Below are 21,650 nucleotides of genomic sequence, written 5' to 3' on the forward strand. Positions count from 1 at the left end.
TTTTGTGGGCCCCGCCTCCTGTCTGGCTTTGCCAATCCCTAAAAGCGGTAGCTCCTTTTACCTAATCCCGAGCCAATCATCGGGAGTTTTACGGCAATCCTTCCTAGGGAACAGGAAGGTTAGTTTTTTTTTCAAGTCGGGGATCAAATACAAGTGTATCTTTACTGAGCCCTCACCATAAACCTTAGCCAGTGTTTTACTTCCGAAGCCGGGGTTATCCACATGAGAGCCGAGAAACGTCACGTGACCCCTCGTCCAGCCGGGCCGAATCTCGAGCAGTTCCTGGAAGAAGCCGCCGCGGCCTCTCTAGGCCTCCCGACGGACTCTAGTCTCGCCTGCTATTGCTGCGCGCCTGCGCCGTGGGCCCCTCAGCCTCCGCTGAGAAAGACTGCACAGGCGCGGGCTTGGGTCGGGGCCGTCCCTCGAGCCCCGCCCCCTGCTCTGACCCAGCGCTGACTGCAGGTAACGGCCAGGACCAGGGGTCCGGAGGGGGTCACATCCCCTTCAGAGGGCGGCCCCGAGTTGACCCGTAGTAGCCTCCTCCGCATTTAGTAGAAGAGGGTGTCAGGATCCCCGTTTGAGAGGGGCGTTAGATTGTGGGTCATCCCCCGCCCTCCGCTCTAAGGGAGACCCTCCCCCCCTTTTGAGGGAGAACCAAGTTTCTTCTCATTTGAGAGGGAAGGTCCCAGAGTGACGCCATTTGAGGAGGGGGCTCCTATGGCCTCATTTGCAGGGGCATCATAGCTCCTCCCCTGTAAAATAGGGGGGGGGTCACGCAGCCTCCCCATTGGAAAGGTCTGGGGGGGGAGTTAATGCCGTCGTGCTGTGGGTGAATCACGGCCTCCTTGGAGGGGGGGTCACAGCCTCACGATGGGGGGAAAGGATCACGTGACCTTCCGGAGTCGGGAGGGTCAGCCTGGACCCCAGGCTGTCTTCCTGCCCCCCCCCCCCCCCCCCGCACTGGGGGCTGTGCGCCTGCGCTTCCCTCGGGGCAGGACCCCCGAACTTGCTCTCCCCTCTCTCTGAACACAAGGGCCTGGACCCCAAAGGCAGCAAGAAAGAGATGGGGGTCTCAGAAGGCCCCTGCTCTTCAGTCTGTGAAAAGTGGAGTAGGAGGAGTCAGTCGTTCAGGGGTGTCTGGGCTGGAAGTGGGGAAACTTCTGGAGAACCCAGAGTCGGTGGCGCTGTGACCCCTTTGTCCACGTCGCCCCCTCCTCCCGCTCCACAGCCCGTCGGGAGGCCGAGGTCACGTTCCCTCGCGCTTTCTCTTCTCCAGAACAAGCGTCTCGGCCGGTCCCTGACCCCCCCTCTGTCCCTCTGCCTCTTTAGTGGCTTGTTCCCGACCCCCGCGGGGAGGGGCTTCGGCGCCCTAGCCGGTGTTTCCCGCGGGGAGGGAAGGAAGGAGCCATATATGCCATGAATGGCTTTGGAAGCGTTTTTGCCTCTTGGTTTCCTCAGAACGATGGGTAGCCGGATGACGGGAAATGCAGCTTTGTGGACAGCTGGGTTTTGTGATACGGGCACGGGATGGATAAAGGCCGAGGAGGCGGCCGGATGAAAGAGGCCTGGAAACAGGAGACACAAGTCCCCTGCCCTACACTCTTAGAGGGAGTGGGGGACGCTGTCCCTCCGGACCGGTCCGAACCGGCCACTTTGGGTACGAGGTTGCTCTGTCAGGCCACTCCCATGGGGTAGGAGCTGCGGCTCTCACCCCTTCTCCCTGTCACCAGGCCAGACCCCTCGCCCCTTCCTCATGGCTTCCCCGCGATGCTCTTCAGGAGATCTGCGGGTCCGGGGCGAGGCCGGAATCCCCGAACAGCCCGAGAGGGGCCCTGGTTGCCCCTTTCAGTTCATGGCGGCTCTTGAGTGTCGCTTTTAGAATGGCACAGTGGTGGTCCTGCAGACTGGGCATGGAAGCAGGCCAGGGGCTCGTTGGGGCATGGCTGATGTACAGTTTGTCCTCCCCTCCTCACCCCACCGTACTTTAAGTTATCTTACTTTGAGGTTAGCTTGTCCCCATCTGTAGCCGTTGCACCCTCCCAGTAGAGGGCGCTGAGGGCTTCCGAAGGACTTGCCTTGTTTTGGCCTCCTGAAGTCCCCAGTCTCCTTTTCTCTCACATGGGTTCTCGCCCTCGTCCCTGGGTGGTCCTTGTCCGTGGCCTTCCAGTAACCTGCTGCAGGGGATCCATCCGGTCTGCCGGAGGGCGTCTTTGCCTTGTGCTGACATCCGAGCACCCCTGGACCTCGGGCTCCGTCGTTCCTCACCCTGTAACTGGTCTCCTTCCCCATTGCCCTTGGAGCGCTTCCCTGGCTCCCGGCTGCGTCTGCGCTCTCGCCTCCATCAGTACTTCAGGCACTCTCGTGCGTGGGTCTCACAACCGCACAAATCCGCATGAACGATCGTAGTTGTTGTTGCAAGATGAACTCTTGTTTCTGGGAGAAGCTCGGGACTTTGCCCTTTCCTGGAGGCGGTCCGGCCTGCTTTCCTGCTATCTAATGGTGAACCCACTGCTTTATTTGTATTATTTTCCTCAGTGCCTGTCCTGAGGGGCAGGTGTTCCGATCTGAGCATTAACTGCACGCCATCATCTGAGACCCATGCGGCCTTTGTCGTGGGGTCAGGCCGCGCTCCTCCATCACAGTGGGCCCTGTGGCCCGGGGAGGGGACAGGGAGCCGGTGTCCGGTCCAGCGCCCTAGCCCGCCACGGCGTCAGCTCCCTGATGTCCTGGTCCTCTCGGAGAACAAGGGACCCCCAACAACCGCAACCAGCGCGGCTGGCGAGCCTGCCTCGTCCTGGTGCCCCCCCCTTGTGACACAATTGTCCTGTCTGTCCAAGCTCTCAAAGGACTTTTCTGTCTCTTTGCATCCCCAGCACCTGGCCCAGTGCCCGGCGCTCAGGAGATGCTTAAAATGTGTTCATGGACTGACAGAAGATTGTGGGAGCCACCTTGCCGGACAGTAGAACAAGGGGGCATTTTTCTCTGCTGATTCACATGCTTTTTAAAAGCCATCGGTGTTGTCTGTGTTCTCTACATGTTCCAGTGATGCGTGTGATGGTAAAGATGCACTTCGGTGAGAAATGTTGTGGCCAAAAAGCGGCCGATTTCCCGCTGATGCCCTCATCTCTGAGGGTGCCAAGGGTGCCCCTGCGGCTGATTGCAAGGCGGCCCGCGGGTGGGTGGGCACAACAGCAGCCGTCGTCCTCTTGCCCAGCTGTGCCCGGTATTGATGGGATCCCAGGAAGTTTCCCACCAGTGCCATTTCCTCTCCTTGAGGAGAATCAATCCCCCTTTGCCCTCCTGATAGTGTTTCCTCTGGTGCAGATCTCCTCAGGCCCTTCCCTGAATCTCACGTTTAACCATCTTTCTTCTCTCTGGCTTCTGCCCCTCCCAGAAGCCCACCCGGGTCATTCTCAGAGGCCAGACACAGCAACTCCACAGTTGCTGATGGAGAAAACACTTGGTTGTGAAAATCTTTGCAGCTTTTCCGCTTGTCTTCTTGGTTTTGTCATCCCTTTGTTTTTACCCCTAAAGGTCTTGGGAATCACTGTGTTACTGTCTCACAAGCTCTCCTTTGGACTGGTTTTACTGCCCAGAATCTTCCGTTACTCTCCTTTGGGAGACCGTCTTACAATAAGCATATCCTTGTAGAAGACTCTCTGGGCTGTTGCACATAAATTGCTTTTAAGCCATTTATACAATCTGATGTTTTTTCCTAACCCTACAGGACTCGATAATACTCTCCTGATCTTAGACAAATCGCTTAAATCACTCTGGACCTCACTTTTCTTATAAAATAAAGGGAGTAGATTCCAGCACTGAGTTCCCTTCCAGTCTTAATTCTAAAATCTTATAAAATGATTGCATTAATTTCAGCCAAGCAGAGTAGTTTCTTGTGAGCATAATTAGTTAGGCACAAATTCATACTTCTTGCCCTTAATTTCCTCTAAAAGAGTATAAACCATATAGGTAGGAATTGTTTTTAAGTAATAGCAGCTGCTCATAATTCATTTTGCCAAAACTCTGGGTCTCTTGTGTGCTACTTTTGTCTGTTGTTCATTTAAAAATAGTTCAATATGTTGTCGGCGTCTCACTGAGAAATGTATGCATGTTTTGGTTTTCAGCTAATTTATACAGAAACTTTGTTTCCTAGGTTTGCAAAGGAGCCTCTTGAGACACAGATGGTGTCTGAGTTAAAATGGAGCAGTCGGCTGTCCACCTGTGGGTGAGAACAGAACCGTTTATAGTGGGCACTTTGCCCCTCCCTCCTCCAGCCAAGTTCAGCCTTCACTATCTCAGAAAGATCTCCACGTACGTTCGAACCCGAGCCAGGGAGGGAGGCTACCCGCGCCTCTTCTGGCCCACGTGGAAGCACATCGCCTGTGGCAAGCTGCAGTTGGCCAAGGACATAGCTTGGCTTTACTTTGAAATCTTCGATAGTCTGGTGGCGAGGACCCCCGAGGAGCGGCTGGAGTGGGCTGAGCTGATATCGAGCTGCATGTGTGAGGAAGATGTGGAGAAGCAGAGGAGCAAGGTAGAGTCTGCGCCCCACTTTTGGGGGGTTCCAGTAGGACATAAGCTCTGTGAGCTCAGACCAATGAGCTCCCGGCGTCTGCTGCTAGTCCTGCAGCCTGACCACCTGCTCCTTCTTGGCAAAACAGTGATCCCACAGGGAAGGGAAGCAGGTGGGGGCTGGCCCAGAAGGGAAGACTGGTTTTTCCTTAGTTAGTTTTTCAGATTAAATGGCTTTAAATATATCATCCTTGGTAGAGGAGCAAGCCCCAGACTGTGATTTCATTCATGTTGGAAACTTTTGTGCAACTTGGATTTCAGGAGTTTCCTGGGACACCAAGATTTGCCTGTAGAAGCTAATATGTGTCAGCACAGAGGCTTTAACTTACAGAGAGGTCAGGTCAGGTCTTTCCGTCCACTTTCCGCACAGCCTCTCAGCCTGTAGCCTGTCATATAATCATGCTTCAAAGCTTCAAAATGACACAAGACAGAAAACGCTAAGTTTAGTTGTGGTAGAGGAACCAAGATGCCTAAAATATCAGGTTGAGGGGACCTTTGAATTCTGTGGGCCAGCTTTTTAGAGATCAATAAAAAAGATCAGTGAGGCAACTTAATCAAGGCTGCCCAGCCAGGTAGTGACCAAGCTGGGCTTACAATCCATGTGTCCAGACATCCACAAAATTCCCCTGTGGCTTAGTGTGCCAGATTTTTTTTAATGCGCATATATGATGTAATTCACATTGGAGACTCAACTAAAGAACCATTGCTACCTTGTGATGAGCTACCAAAAAACCCAAAGCGAAACAGGATTTGCGCTTAGAATTTTGATCCAGAAACTGAAATGAAGAAGACATGAGGGGAAAGTGGGAGTGCCCTAGATCAAGTAGCATCTGGCCTATGATGCACCCAGATGTTATAGACAATTTATGGGGATTTGTGTCACTTATTGGATATTCTGCAAACCAAGTGAGATTATACTTATGTGTTTGAAAATCCCATTTCCCAAATACCTCCTGACTGTTCAGGATTACCCCATGTATATAACATCTCTTAGTTGCTCTCTTGGAAGAATGTTCAGTTTTCTTCTTTGTTCCCTTTAAATTTTTAGTGAGGGACTGTGTGTCCTCTACTGGTGTCAGCCTTTGGTCTCCAGAGGGCATCAGGCACATTTGTGAATAACTTTGTATGACCCTGTCACCATTTCTGGAAAACAGAGCAAAAAGGCATATTCAGGAAGCAGACCACACTGTCCAGGACAGGGTACCCAATTAACCAAGGAGTGGTCAAAATATGAAAGACTAAAGCAAATCTGGCTTGTTATGTAACTAACAGAATTTGAATAAATCATAAAAAATAAGGCATTTGGACCATCTTTTCCTGGTTCACTCGTACTCATGTTTTTCAAATAGTTTAATTATTAAATTTATTAAATTATTATTTTATCACTAATAATTATATAAAATAATTATTCATTAAAATAATTAATATTTTATTTTATTATGTATAATTAATAATATATCATATGTAATCACAATGAATAAACGCTTAATAATAAGTTATTAATTAAATTATTAAAATTGTTATTTTATTAAATTATTAAAAATCGTTTTTTGTTTTGTTTCTATTGTAAAAGAATCTTTACATGCTTAGGAAGGAAAGCTTAGAAAAGTCCTTATATTTTTTCAGTTCTACTTAAATTTACCTGTTAATGGGATTTGTGTACTATACATAATCCAGAATTTGAATTTAAAATGATAATTAGGTTTTATTAAAGTTGTTTTGAATTTATTTGAATTTATAACTTTTAAATTTTATGAATTTTATAACTTTATAACTTTTAAAAGAATTTTTTTAAAAATTTAAATTTACTAATTTTTAAAAATTACTAAATATAGCATTTTCTTGTCATTTCTGGGGGTGACTACAGAAGCTCCTCAACTGTATTCTTGCATGTTTTTAGGTAATTGATTCAATTTTCAAAATCCCTACAGCTTTGCCTTTTTTTTTTTCCCCCTAGAAGCAATTATAGTTAAGTGACATGCCCAGGATCATATAGCTATTAAGCGTCTGAGGTTGAACTTGAACTCAGATCCTCCTGATTCTGGCGCTGGTGCTCTATCCACTGCACCACCTAACTGCCCCCAGCTTTTTAACTAAAGTACACAGAGTGAATGATCTTATACTTTGATCTTTATCTTCTGGTGAAATGAAATGTGACTTCTCTATTAAATTGTAGCCTGGTTGTTGATTTTATGGAGATAAAAATGTTAACAGTTGCTTATTTCCTTCTTGGACAGCTTTCAGTGGACACTCTTCAGTTCCTGCTATTTTTGTATATACAACAGTTAAATAAGGTTTCTTTAAGAACGTCTTTGATTGGGGAAGAGTGGCCAAGTCCCAGAAACAGATCTCCATCCCCGGACTTAACTGGAAAATCCATCTGTCATAATAAGGTATTTATTATGGTTCAAACATCATGATAGCCTTGTGAACAGACCACATGTTGATCACACTGAGCTTGGGACCCAATAGTTTGGGATTCCATTTTGAGTCAGTACTCTGTTGGTGAGAGACGAGGAGGATTGTCAGTCCTCAGCTTTCCTGTGTGTGCTTATGGAGAAGCAACCTACCTACGTGTGGTTAAAATAAAAATAAAAAAATAAAAATAAAAAATACATGAACCCTTGCTATTTGCAATTTTGGTAAGATTATTGTTTTATTTGCAAAATGTTTTGAACTCCAATACATTTATTATCAATAACAAGTCATTCAAAAAGTATTTATTAAGTACCTACTGTATGCCAGATGCTGGGATAAACTGGATGGTCAGTCATCAGGTCACTGGCCAGGACATTGCAGTCCAAAGGTAAATTTAACAATCTCATTGTGAACAGAAAGCATTTAAAAAGAGTTATGTGATTACCCTTTTTAAAGATAGGTTATCTATGTCTCTAAAAGGATTTTGAAAAGTGTTAAAACGCTATAGGAGAAGCAATGAGATCTGTGGCTCTTTTTGCCCAAATGTAGTTTCCTTTTTTTTTTTCTAATTATGTTGGGAATGTTTGTTTTTGCTTTGTCTGATAATATGATTGTTCCCCCTCATTTTTATTCTCCGAGTGGCTTTGGTTTTTTAGGGGCGCTCCTTATAAGCAGCACAGGATGGGGCTTTGCTTGTTTATCCAGTATCACAGAGCAGCCCCACAGAGCATCTTGGGGGCTGAGTATTACAGGTTCCCAGTGTCAGACCATGAAGAGGGATGGAATTGCATTATCTTTTGTGCAAAATTCCCATTTTGTGGATGACTAAAAGTCCATGACGATCCGATCACTCATTTCATGGTCACGTGAGAGGCAATATGGCACCAGCTTTGGAGGAACTGGGAATACCTGGTTTCAAATCCTGCTTCTGACACATACCGACAGTGTGGGTATATCATTTCCTCCCTCACTCCCTTAACCAACTCTCAGAACATGGCTTCTCCATGAGGTCTTGCTCTGTAGCAGCACAGATAGAATTAGGGGTCTAGATTTTCCTGAAAAAAAAAAATGCAGGGATGCGCCAAGTGGAATTGTGTGGTATTTGGAAATATTGTTCTTGGCAACTGCATAAGCACTTTGTCACACACACTATGGTGCTGGGGTTTCCTCTCAGAAGTACTCTTTTGTTCAGGGGGTTCCTCGTCCTCCTTTAAGCTCCAAAGTTTGGTGAAATATCTGCTCTTAAATGATTAAGGCATGTGTTTCCCAAGCTATACAAGGGTCTGTTATGATTAGTTGTTTGCTTTTGCAGTGTGTTTAATCTGAGACTTTAAGAATACTTTTGAATAACTGAGTAAAGATAAACTCCATAGTCTGACTCCTTTTCCTCCTTATCCTGCAGATAGTCTTTAAAAAAAAAAAAAAAAAACTATATTGGATCCAATTTTTTTTTTTTTTAGGGTTAATGCATGATTCTTTTTTTAAAATTAATTTTATAATTATGAATTTTTTTGATGTTATAAAAAAAATTACTCGTGCATATATACTATTATCCCTTGTATATTTTTTTCCAGATTTTCCCCTCCCTCCCTCTACTCCCTCCCCTAGATGACGGGCAATCCTATACATATTAAATGTGTTACAGTATAACCTAGATACAATATATGTGTGTAAATCCAATTTTCTTGTTGTACATTAAGTATTGGATTCTGAAGGTATAAGTAACCTGGGTAGACAGACAGTAGTGCTAAAGTTTACACTCATTTCCCAGTGTTCCTTCTCTGGGTGTAGTTGTTTCTGTCCATCATTGATCAGCTGGAAGTGAGTTGGATCTTCTTTATGTTGAAGATATCCACTTCCATCAGAATACGTCCTCATACAGTATTGTTGTTGGAGTATATAACGATCTCCTGGTTCTGCTCATTTCACTCAGCATCAGTTAAGTCTCGCCAAGCCTTTCTGAATTCATCTTGCTGGTCATTTCTTATAGAACAATAATATTCCATAGCCTTCATATACCATAATATACCCAACCATTCTCCAATTGATGGGCATCCATTCATCTTCCAGTTTCTAGCCACTACAAAAAGAGCTGCCACAAACATTTTGGCACACACAATGTCCCTTTCCCCTCTTTAGTATTTCTTTGGGATATAAGCCCAGGAGTAGCACTGATGGATCAAAGGGTATGCACATTTTGATAACTTTTTGGGCATAATTCCAGATTGCTCTCCAAAATACCCGGATTCTTTCACAACTCCACCAACAATGTATTAGTGTCCCAGTTTTCCCACAGCCCCTCCAACATTCATCGTTATTTGTTCCTGTCATCTTAGCCAATCTGACAGGTGTGTAGTGGTATCTCAGAGTTGTCTTAATTTGTATTTCTCTGATCAGTAGTGATTTGGAACACTCTTTCATATGAGTGGATATAGTTTCAATTTCATTATCTGAGAATTGTCTGTTCATATCCTTCGACCATTTATCAATTGGAGAATGGTTTGATTTCTTATAAATTAGGATCAATTCTCTATGTATTTTGGAAATGAGACCTTTATCAGAACCTTTAATTATAAAAATATTTTCCCAATTTGTTACTTCCCTTCTAATCTTGTTTGCATTAGTATTGTTTGTACAGAAACTTTTTAGTTGTAATCAAAATCTTCTATTTTGTGATCAATAATGATCTCTAGTTCTTCTCTAGTTATAAATTCCTTCCTCCTCCACAGGTCTGAGAAGTAGACTGTGCTCTGTTCCTCTAATCTATTTATGATCTCATTCTTTATGCCTAAATCATGGACCTATTTTGATCTTATTTTGGTATATGGTGTTAAGTGTGGGATCCAATGTTTTTTTGTTGTTGAGTCATTAAGTCATGTCCAACTGTCCTATGAATAGTATAGCCCAGGGGGTTTTCTTGGCAGAGACAATGCAGTGATGTTGGCCATTTCCTTCTCCTGCTCATTTGATAAGACAAACAGGGTGAAATGACTTGTCCGGGGTCACACAGCCAGCGAGTGTCTGAGGCTGGATTTGAACTCTGGTCTTGCTGACTCCAGGCCTGATGCTCTGTGCACTCAGCTAGCTAGCTTCCTCCAATCCAGTGTTAATGTTTTAGAAAAAGTCTTCCCTTCACTAAGCCTGCTTTCTTTTGATTTCTTAGACCTGGAATGATTGCAGCCACCAAGCCTTTGTCTATAACCATCTATCCGATCTCCTGGAGCTCCTTTTGGACCCAGAGCAGCTCTCCGATTCCTCCCACTGCACGCACAACAGCCAGGTCTGTCCTGAGGCTGTGCAGGCCCTCAGCTTTCTCATCGAGGGCACCGTCAGCAAAGCCAGGAAGGTCTATCCGATCCACGAGCTCGCTCTGTGGCAGCCTCTGCATTCAGAGAGCGGCTTCTCAAAGATTTCCAAAACCTTCTCCTTCTCGAAGCTGGAAGCCTGGCTCAGGTGCTGTTTGACTACCAACCCATTTGGTACATCGGCTTGCCTCAAGACTGGAAAGAAGCTGGCTTGGGCTCAGCAAGGTAGGTTCCAAGTCCTCTTGCATCTCCAGCAGGGTGACTAGTTATTTCTGGAATGTAAATGATTCTGTGTCTACCTCAAAAAAGAGAGAGAACAGGAGGATGTCCCTTTTCTCTTTTGTTGTAAAGTAACAGCATCCTCAAAGAAATGGCCTAAAATGTATAAACAAATTATCTTATTCTGTTTTTCTTCATTCCGGGTCATTTCTATTGCCTCAAGAAGCTTTTCTGGAACTGCGATGCTAGAATTCAAATGTGATATGTTCTATTGCTTCTTGTTGCCCTTGGGCATTTCAGCTCCTTGATTTGCCCCTGCAGATAGAACATGTGGACCATCCTGTCATTTCATTTCAGCTCACTTTTGTCTCCTGGTCTTGTTTTTACCAAGCATGTTGAAGTTGATCAAATTCATTTTCTATAGTAATATGTTCATTTAATGATTATTGATCAAGGATCTCATATAGAGAGGACTAGTAACTCAGTAAAGTTGGAGGTGAGAGTAAGGAAGGGGAGGGGAGGATGAGATTGGTTATGATGAGATTGAGATGAATTGGTTAAAAAAATTTTTTTAATTGATCTTTTCAGTTTCATCTTTAAATGGTGACCTTGAGATGACTTTGCTTGTTGGTTTTCTCACCAACCTTTATTTCAGTTAATTTTCCCTCATCTCCCATGTTTCTCCCTCCTTTTGAAGCAGTTGGGTCCGTCACCTTCATTTCTCTCTTCCTGTTTGTGAAGTTACCATGTTCAGAAGCCTCTATCCTTCTCGGAGATTTTGCAAATAAGCTTCCGTTCTAAACTAGTCACATTGTGTTAGGATTACTAAGTGAGAACTGAGGTTGTCTGGACAGTGACAAGGTGAGAATTCAGGTTTTCTGGACAATTACAAGGTGAGAACTCAGGTTGACTTGATAGAGGGGGCAAGCTCATTGGCTGGGGTGGTTCTTCCCAGAAGCCCTTGCATTATCCCACGCCCATTCTCTGGGAGAATAAAAGAGAGGACTCTCAGAGAAAGAAGAAGACTCTCTGAATTGCATCAGGCTTGACGGGGCTCTCTGCAGGAAGGGAAGTCACTTCTTTGGACAAGAGTTAACAGCAACTGCCTGGAGACAACGGTTCATTACAGGAAGAAGAATCTGTCTGAGAGATTTGAGTAGACACAGCAGATCTCTTCCCAGAGAGCGATCCAGCAGCTTCTAGAGACGACAGCTCGCTACAATTGGCGCCCAACGTGGGGCAAGGACTTTTGCTTATCCTGACAAGAGGAGCTAGACCAGACCTTTGCAATTTGGCGCCCGAACTTTAAATTCACCACGCCAGCTTACAAAAGAAGCACAAAAGGCTTTGAGAGAAGTTGAACTGGCTTTATCCAATGTGGTTGAAAGAGTCACTCAAAAACCCTTGGAAATATCAGTTTTTGCTACAAAAGAGGCACCCACAGCAGTCCTTCATCAAGGAGACAGAGTGATTGAGTGGGTGAACCTCCCAGCACAACCAGAACAAAGCCTTACACCTTACCCAGTGCTTGTGGCTAGGATTTTATTAAAGGCTATTAAGAGAGTAACACAATTATCTGGGATAAGTCCTGAAAAAATATACACATTCTATACTAACGCACAGATTAATGTATGCTGTGAGAACATCCCAGAATGGCAAATTTTATTGGCCACCGCTCCAAATTTTGCACATGGATCTCCATTAAAGATTACCTGGCTACTACATAATTGGCGATGGATTTTTGAAGAAAAGGTTTCTAAGGTTCCTCTTAAAGGACCAACAATCTTTACAGATGCCTCCAAAGAAAATATTTGTGCCATATACTCTCATGATTTAACCATAAAGAGAGTAATCAGGACTCCTTTTCAATCCACTCAACAGAATGAATTATTTGCTATCATGCTAGCTCTCACTTATTACCCAGGAGACGTAAATATAATTACTGATTCAGCCTATTCAGTAGGTGTAGTACAAAGAATTGCCACAGCCCAAATAAAATTTGCAGCCTCCAATATTTATCAGCTCTTTAAGGAACTTCAAGAGCAAGTGAGAAAACATCCAGGCAAGATTTATATCTTGCATGTCCACTCACATAGTGGACTTCCAGGTCCCATTTTTGATGGAAATTCAAAGGCAGATAGCCTTCTAACCATGTTAGCCAGTAGTCCTTTGTTTCAGGAAGCACAAGAATCTCATTCTAAATATCATCAGGCTGCTCGAGCTTTACGTTTACAATTTGGAATCACAAGAGAGGAAGCTAGGAGCATAGTAAAAAGCTGTACAGCTTGTCTTCCTTTCCATGCTCCTACACTCCCTCCAGGGAAGAATCCTCGTGGTTTGAGACCCAATGAAATCTGGCAAATGGATGTGACCCATTATAAATCTTTTGGTCGTCTATCTTTTATTCATGTCGTGGTAGACACCTTTTCAGGATTCACATTTGCAATGCCAGCAGCAAAAGAGACAGCCCGAGTGGTCACTGAATTCCTTATACAAGCTTTTGCAATTATGGGTGTGCCACAAGCAATAAAAACAGACAATGGACCTGCATATACGTCCAAACATTTTACACACTTTTGTGCACAGTATAAGATTTTACATACCACGGGCATACCCTTTAATCCTCAAGGGCAGGCAATAGTAGAGAGAAGAAACAGAGATATTAAGACACTCCTCCAAAAACAAAAGAAAGGGGGAGCCACAGGTAGCCCTAGGGAACTTCTAAATTTAGTTCTCTATACCATTAATTTTCTAATTTTTGACAAAGATGCACTGGCTCCAGCAGACAGGTTTTATAACCCACCAGAAGGGCAGTGTCCAGTGAGAGCATCTCCACTGTCCTTAGATAATCGCCAGGTGATGTGGAGAGATCCAGAAAGTGGTGAATGGAAGGGACCAGATAGGTTAACTGCCTGGGGGAGAGGGTTTGCTTGTATTTCTTCAGCAGGAGAAGGAATCAGATGGGTGCCAACAAGTCATATTCGCCTTGTCCATCAGAGAGAGACAGAAAAAGAGAAAGACCTCAAAATAAAGGAGAAGATCTAAGAAACATCTGACACTGAAAGAGCATGGATAATAAGAAGACTGTTAAAGAAGTTTAAAAACCAGCAGGAATCATTGGACTTCCTCACACAAGATGAGACTAATGGACAATGGACTTATGGACATTTATAAATTTTCAATTTATGATTATTTGATTATGTTATATACTTCTAGCATGCGTTATGTTACTATGTTACTATATGCTTATGTAATTTATGTAATTATCTGTAATACTTCCCATATTGATGGATTTATGTTTCAAGGTCATTTATGTAATTATCTGTAATACTTCCCATATTGATGGATTTATGTTTCAAGGTCATTTATGTAATTATCTGTAATACTTCCCATATTGATGGATTTATGTTTCAAGGTCATGACTGTCCTATGTTCTAAATCAAAAGAAAGGGGGAGATGTTAGGATTACTAAGTGAGAACTGAGGTTGTCTGGACAGTGACAAGGTGAGAATTCAGGTTTTCTGGACAATTACAAGGTGAGAACTCAGGTTGACTTGATAGAGGGGGCAAGCTCATTGGCTGGGGTGGTTCTTCCCAGAAGCCCTTGCATTATCCCACGCCCATTCTCTGGGAGAATAAAAGAGAGGACTCTCAGAGAAAGAAGAAGACTCTCTGAATTGCATCAGGCTTGACGGGGCTCTCTGCAGGAAGGGAAGTCACTTCTTTGGACAAGAGTTAACAGCAACTGCCTGGAGACAACAGTTCATTACAGGAAGAAGAATCTGTCTGAGAGATTTGAGTAGACACAGCAGATCTCTTCCCAGAGAGCGATCCAGCAGCTTCTAGAGACGACAGCTCGCTACAACATTGAATGCTGTGTTTCCTGACCTGGCAAGTAGGTCATGATTTTTGTCGTTGGGAGCCATTTTGTAGCCACTCTGAGGCTCCCTTTTAAGGTATTGGTTAAACTTTTGTTTGAAATGTGTAATTGGTATCTATATCCTTTCTTTCATTCATTTCCCATTTTTTAGTATCTTTGACCTTTTAAATAGGTCAGGCTCCAAGTGCCTTCATTACACCTTATTTTTCTCATTTTTATGAAGCTCATTTCACATTAATTTTGATCTTTTCTCTAAGTCAATAGTCTTATTGTACGCAGGTAGCTGATGTGAGAGTGATTTCCACCAGAGTAATGAGCCATTAAAGTGTCTAGATTTGAAGTTTCTCTGCAGTGACCTTTCCCCTGCTGTACTCATGACTAAATTTTCCAGCTCACTCTTTCTCAGTCATTACTTTTATCCATTTTTCTTTAAATGGATGTTACCAAGTATTATAAGACAGGTTGGTTTAATTTGGATAATTCTTCTTGGATTCTTTGCAGAATCCGCTGCCTTTTCATCTGCTGTATTGGGTATGTGTAGAGAATCAATAATAAACTTTTATGAAATTGTGCAGGACATTGTGCTCAACCCTGGGGGCACAAAAAGGGGAAAAGGACAGTCCCTGCCTTTACAGAGCTCCCAATTTAATAAGGAAGAGAGCATGCAAACAAAGAGGGATAAAAAGTACATCCTGGATAAGTAGAAAGTCATTAAAAGGAGAGCACTAGAATTAAAGAGGGGTTAACTAGGAAGGCTTAAGGTGAGATTTTAGTGGGATTTAAGGAGCCAAGGAGGTCAGCAGTCCTAGCAGAGAAAGGAGAGCATTCTGGGCCTGGAGAGCTCCAGGATCGAAAGGTAGACCAGTCAGGAGACTAATGGCGTTTCATCCAAGAGTGAATGTTGGGGAGTCATGTGTAAAAAGAATGAAAAGGTTGTAAAGGGCTTTGAAGGCCAAATAAAGGGTTTTCTCTTTGTTCCTGGAGATCTTGTACTTTAGACAGATCCTTTTAGTGGATGAATGGAAGATAGCCTGCAGTGGTGAAAGACCTGTGGTAGGCAGGTGACCCCCTCATCATCCAGTGCACTAATCTGTGCAGTTGTTTTCCTGTGGCCACTTACCAGGACACCCTTTACAATTCCAAGGGATTAAAAAGTCCCAGAAAATCATGCTTCTTGTTGCCCTTGGGCATTTCAGCTGCTTGATTTGCCCCTGCAGATAGAACATGTGGACCATCCTGTCATTTCATTTCAGCTCACTTTTGTCTCCTGATCTTGTTTTTACCAAGCATGTTGAAGTTGATCAAATTCATTTTCTATAGTAGTATGTTCATTTGATGATTATTGATCAAGGATCTCATATAGAGAGGATTAGTAACTCAGTAAAGTTGGAGGTGAGAGTAAGGCAGGGAAGGGGAGGATGAAAGGCCTTGGGAATAAAGAAAGTGCTTGGACCAGGTCGTAGGAAGGATCTGGAAGTGGCCAAGGTCCATTTCCGGAGCATCAGTGTGTCATGTGCCAAATCCGTGTGATTTTGCAGCTTTTTCCAGCAATGCTTAAGCAGTAACGGGGAAAGCAGGTGGTGGGTTTGACCTTGGTTAGCAGATAGTCCTTGGGAGGATGGAACTCCAGCAACTAGAGACTGTCAGGCTTTAAGAAGATACTGGGCAGCTCAGTTGGGAAATGGGACATGGCTTTTGGGGGGCTCTGGGACACATTTTGTGGCTTTGTTTCACCTACTTGTCTGGTGTGCTTGTTGCTCATATGTGAATGTCTCCTGATGCTGATGTTCCAATCTAAACTATTTCATTAAACTGTATTTAATGTGTGTGTGTGTGTGTGTGTGTGTGTGTGTGTGTGTGTATTTGCAGTTGAAGGAACCACCAAGAGAGCCAAGATTGCTTGTAACACACACGTGGCCCCCAAGATCCACCGCATTGTGGTGATGACCCAGGTGTACAAGCAGACCCTGGCCAAGAGTTCAGAGACCTTGGTTGGAGCCCATGTGAAGATTCACCGTTGCAATGAGTCTTTTATATACCTATTGTCGCCTTTACGGTAAGCAGAATTGTCGCAAGCATTTGCGTTTTCCTGGATCCAGGTGTGCTCCTGAGGCACTTGGATAGGAAGCTTCCTGGTTATGTCCTCCCTTGTGTCTCTTAGGTCAGTGACTGCGGAGAAGTGCAGGAACAGCACGCTGGTGCTGGGGCCCGTGCAGACCTCGCTGCACCTCCACGGCTGCGACAATGTGAAGGTCATCGCGGTTTGCCATCGCTTGTCCGTCTCCTCCACCTCGGGCTGCACCTTCCACGTTCTGACACCCACACGCCCCCTCCTCCTCGCTGGCAATCAGATGGTGACATTTGCCCCTTTCCATACTCACTACCCCATGCTGGAAGACCACATGGCCAAGACCGGGCTCGCCACGGTGCCCAACTACTGGGACAAACCAATGGTCGTGTGCAGGGAGAATAATGACGCCAGGATCTTCCGGCTGATGCCTCCCTGTGAGTTCTATGTGTTTGTGATTCCATTTGAGATGGAAGGGGACACGACTGAGATTCCAGGGGGGCTCCCACCAGCCTACCAGAAGGCCCTGTGCCAGCGTGAGCAGAAGATACAGATCTGGCAGAAGACAGTGAAGGAGGCGGGTTTGACAAAGTGAGTGGCTCCTTCCTAATAACAAGAATAGATTTGGTGCGTAAAACATGGCTGAAAACCCTCTTCTATGCAAACCATCAGCACTGTAATCTTCCTGTTCCAGGGCCCCGAGTCTTCCCTCAGAGGCCATTTGTTTAAAGTCTGTGTCTCCTAAACAGTGTGTGGTGTGCCAGGGCTGCCAAAGGCCCACATCCTGCCCTGGAGTGGCTGATAATGGGGTTGGGGAAATGAGGTGGGCACCCAAGAAGTAACCGGGGAATGCTACAAGACAATAGAAACCCAGGTGCTGGGTTGTGGGGTGCAGACAGTGCCAGCTCATGAAATTCAGCAGAAGAAATGAGCCTGATCATCAGAGATGTTCTGTTGTGGCTTTGAATCAGATCAGGAGCACAAAATAATAAATGCCCAAAAGGTATTTATTAATCACTTACTGCTGTGTGCTAGGTGCTCTTGAGCGCTGGAGGTACTGACACAAGCAAGCGAGACAGCCCGTCCTACCCTCAGAGAGCGCACATTCTAAGGAGAAAAGGCAGGCTGAGGGGGTAGGAGGTGGGGTTGGAAGAGCGTTCCAAGTAGGAACATGGGGAGGACAGGGGATGGGGAGGGGGATAAACAGAAAGAAGGTCGGACCCGTTGTCAGAGGACTGTTGGCTCGGGGGCTGGGCCATTTGCACTTGAACCCAATCAGCTTCTCTTTGTATGGATTTCCAAGACTTTGTGATGAGTTATCTTGGAGACTTTGGATGACATTGGACAGCAGTAGGCAGCTGTTCAATATGCGTCTGCCCCTGCTTTTTGCTGAATCCAGCATCCTGAAGTTGTCACTGGGCGGTTGTCAGTCAGCAGGCATTTAGGGAACGCTAACTCCATTCCAGGAACCATACTAAGCATCGGAGAGTCAAAGAAAGGCCAAGGAAAGGACTCTGTAGGAACTTGGCACAGGCCATGGTCTGGGCCCTTCTCACAGTAAGGTTTGGCAAGGAACTGATCAATGGAAAAAAGTCAGGCAAGCATTTATGAAGCACTGATTCTGGCCTAAGTGCTGGTGCTATAAGGAGTCAAAAGGCTTTCCTTGTCCTCAAGGACCTTACGGTCTGTTGGGGGAGACAAGAAATAAATAAATACAAAGTTTTATGCAGAATAAACTGGAGATAACTAACAGAGGAAAGGCATTAGGATTTAGAAAGTTTGAGGGAAGCTAGTTGGGATTTAAAAGAAATGAGTGAGATTAGCAGTTGGAGCAGAGGAGAGAGCATCCTAGGCAGGAGAGACAACCAGCGAGAGTGCCCTGAACTGTGGTGGATGAAGGACGAGGTGTGGGAGAGTGAGGGGTGAGAAGCCTGGAGAGGTCAGAGGGGCTAAAGCTGTGAGGGGCCTTCAGCTCCAGATAAAGGGCAGTGGGGAGCCACGGGGAGACATCATTGGACCCATGTTTGAGAAAAATCCCTTCAGTGGCTGAGAGGATGGACTCCTACAGAAGTGATGAGGAAGGAGGCACTCAGGAGTGTCTGCAGAGGCAAACGGGCAGGTCTGGGGGGGGGATGTGGGGGAAAAGAGACCCTGGGAGGGTCTAAGATGATGCCCTGCTTGGGAGTCTGAGATCCTAGGCTGATGGGAAGGGAAGAAGGTAGGGGAGAAGAGGATGCGTTGTTTTGGACATGTTGAGCTTAAGGTGTCTCTGATCATTCAGATGAGAAGGGAGCTGCAAAGACATAGCAAAGTCCAGAGGAAGGACTGAAAGGGCCACTTCAGGGCACCGTGTTAGACAAGACTTTTCTGTCTTGAGTGGTCCCAAGTGAGAACAGAAGCGAGAAGACAAAAAACTGCTTTGTCTGGAAAGATACTAGAATGGGATACTAGACAAGTAGCAGAACAAAAAATGGCAGTAACATCCAAGTCTCTTTGTAAAGAATCCTCTCGTTCCGGCCCATTTCCTTTTTGTAGCCCTTGAAGTAATGGACCTTGGGAAGAGGAAATGGCTGTGACATATTGATTTTGTTTGGGCTATGGTTTTTTTTTTTTTTTTTTTTAATTTTATGACCTAGAAGTTCCAAGAATAGGGCCTGTTCTGTGGGAGAGGAAATGGAAAGTAACTCAGCCGATAGAATCATGTGACTCATGATGATCTAGAATACAAAATGTTATCTGAGGAGTTATTTCATGGCTTTTTTTCTTCCCTAATATCCCTCATTTTAGGGATCAAAGGAAGCAATTCCAGGTGCTGGTTGAGAACAAGTTTTACGAATGGCTGATTAACACAGGGCAGAGTCAGCAGCTGGACAGCCTCGTGCCTCCTGCAGCAGGATCGAAACAGGCCGCAGGATAAGACGTACTGCAAGCCATGGTGGGACTTTATTTTTATACGGGGACATTTCAAAATACTTTCTCTATTTTAGCAAGGAATAACCCAACAAGCTGGCAGGATAAGGGCCAGACATCTCAGGAGAGAGAACTCTCTTCTTTAAATTCCATCCTCGGACTGTTGCTTCTCTTGTCCCCACTTGTCTGTCACACACCTTTTGGGTCCCATTTCCCCTTTATGGCTCCTTTTCCAATCCTCTTCTCCTTAGTTTGCTCCAGAGAGACAACTAATGCTTCTCAGGGACACATACATGTCCAGTATATTTCCAAACTTAAGCCAAAACAACGCTTGATTCCTGCTTCCTAGCCTACGAGCTAAATGGAAGACCATACAAGACAGAAACATATGCTAATGTCTGGGGGAAAGGGTTTATAACTGGCATATTTATTACACTGTTTTGTCTTATTCTATTAGGTATCAAGAGGGGACTATCTGATGGGAGCAGACAAGGGAGCGGGAGAGGATGGAGAAGCCCAGCAAGAAAAGGAATTGCACGTGAGCCCAGTCTCTTTCTCCACACACCTCAAAACAGATTGAAATTCATTGGGAATTTTAACACCGAAAACCAATGTTAATGATTCAGGGGTGTTCCTGTGCTTTCTAAGAAAATACGAAGCAGAATGACTGATATTAAAATGTTGATGTTCTGTTACCAGCAGGGTACAGGACACATGACACATTAAAAAATTCTAGCATCTCAAAGCTAAGAAGGGAACTATCGGAAGTAACTGTTAGCACTGAACTCCATTAGGGTTAATTGTCCTGTTTGAAACTTTTGCTTGATTTAAGTTTCAATATAATATAAGTGGAATTGGAAACAAATTGGCCATATAAGTAAGAGGTATCCCAAACCAAAGAATGCCAATTTTTATAATTTTGAAGATGACAAAGTTGGTAGCAACAGTTCCATGTTATTATTTTTATACTAAAGTATTAAGACTGTCGAGTTACAAATAAACAGCTTTTATTTGGAAGCAAAGACGTTCTTCTCCTTGTAGAGTAATGAAAGAGAGTTTTTATTTGTCTACTGCAGTTTGGTATGCCTTTAAAACTTTTGATGGAAATATGCATATGTATATATGTTGTTATTTCTTGGTGTATAAAAGTCAGAAGAAATATTTTTATATAGAGATTGTTTTAGCATTTAATCTGTGAAACAATGAAATTAAAAAAAAATAATGTTTATTCTCTGTTCAAGGTTGTAATTAATTGTAAAAAGTATTTTTGCTTTCTTGTGAGAATATAGAGCTACCTTTATGCCTGATATTTTCAAGTAGAGCTATTCTGTGGTGTCAAAATAAAGTTTACATTTTGTTAGAGAAGCTTCTTTCCTTTATTTAAGGAAGAGAGGTGAATGCTTAAAGTAGTGGCTTTTTAAAAAAATATATTTTTATTTTCAGTTGCAAATTTTTTCCCTCTTTTTCCTCTTCCTCCACTATTAAGAAAACAAGAAATACATATCAAGTTATGCGTAACATTTCCATATTATATATATGTTGCGAAATTTAAAAGCAAGAAAATTAATGGAAAAAATATGGTGTGATCTTCGTTCTGAACCCATCAGTTTTCTCTCTGGAAGTGGATGGTATTTTTTTTTATCATGAGTTCTTTGAAATTGTCCTGGATCATTGTTTTGATCATAGTAACTAAGTCTCTCACTGTTAGTTATTGTTATAGTATTTCTGTTACTATGTGCAGTATTCTGGTGTTGCTCTCTTCATCTTGCATCAGTTCATGTAAGTCTTCCCAGATTTTTCTGAAAGCATCCTGCTCAACATTTCTTATAGCACTACAGTTTGCATCACAATCATAAACTATAATTGATGAGCATCTCTTTGATTTCTAATTCTTTGCCACTACCAAAAAAATAGCTGCTGTAAGTATTTTGGGTACAAATAGATCCTTTTCCCTCTCTTTGATGTCTTTGGGATACAGAGCAGTAGTGGTATTGCTAGGCCAAATGCTATGCAGTTTTATGGCCTTTGGATACACTTCCAAATTGTTCTCCACAGTGGTTGAATCAGTTTACAATTCCACCACTAGTTTCTTTTTTCTTTTCTGTCATCTTAGCCAATCTGATGGATATATGATGGTATCCCCCAGATGTCTTACTGTGTATTTCTCTAATTAAAAATGATTTAAGAGTATTTTTCTCAAATGATTATTAATAGCTTTTCTTCTTCTGAAAATTGCCTGTTCATTTTCTTTGAACATTTGTTGATTAGAGAGTGGTTT

At 44.0% G+C, this 21,650-nt stretch overlaps 1 protein-coding gene across 5 annotated transcripts in view; it reads left to right on the plus strand.

Moving 5' to 3' along the window:
* The window catches only part of TBCCD1 (TBCC domain containing 1), a 22,163-nt gene extending 1,431 nt beyond the window's left edge, over positions 1–20,732 (plus strand). Inside the window, exons 1-8 of one of the 5 annotated variants that reach the window (XM_074264230.1) lie at positions 114–462; positions 4,154–4,534; positions 6,810–6,965; positions 10,154–10,520; positions 16,264–16,450; positions 16,556–17,053; positions 19,250–19,397; positions 19,830–20,732. In XM_074264230.1, the coding sequence (XP_074120331.1) occupies positions 4,199–4,534; positions 6,810–6,965; positions 10,154–10,520; positions 16,264–16,450; positions 16,556–17,053; positions 19,250–19,379 (1,674 nt within the window). In that variant the 5' untranslated portion in view covers positions 114–462; positions 4,154–4,198 and the 3' untranslated portion in view covers positions 19,380–19,397; positions 19,830–20,732. The other 4 variants (XM_074264232.1, XM_074264234.1, XM_074264233.1 and 1 more) reach the window with 4 other exon arrangements.
* The last annotated feature ends 918 nt before the right edge of the window (positions 20,733–21,650 follow it).

Source organism: Sminthopsis crassicaudata, chromosome 4 (assembly GCF_048593235.1).
Source record: "Sminthopsis crassicaudata isolate SCR6 chromosome 4, ASM4859323v1, whole genome shotgun sequence".
NCBI classification, from domain to species: domain Eukaryota; kingdom Metazoa; phylum Chordata; class Mammalia; order Dasyuromorphia; family Dasyuridae; genus Sminthopsis; species Sminthopsis crassicaudata.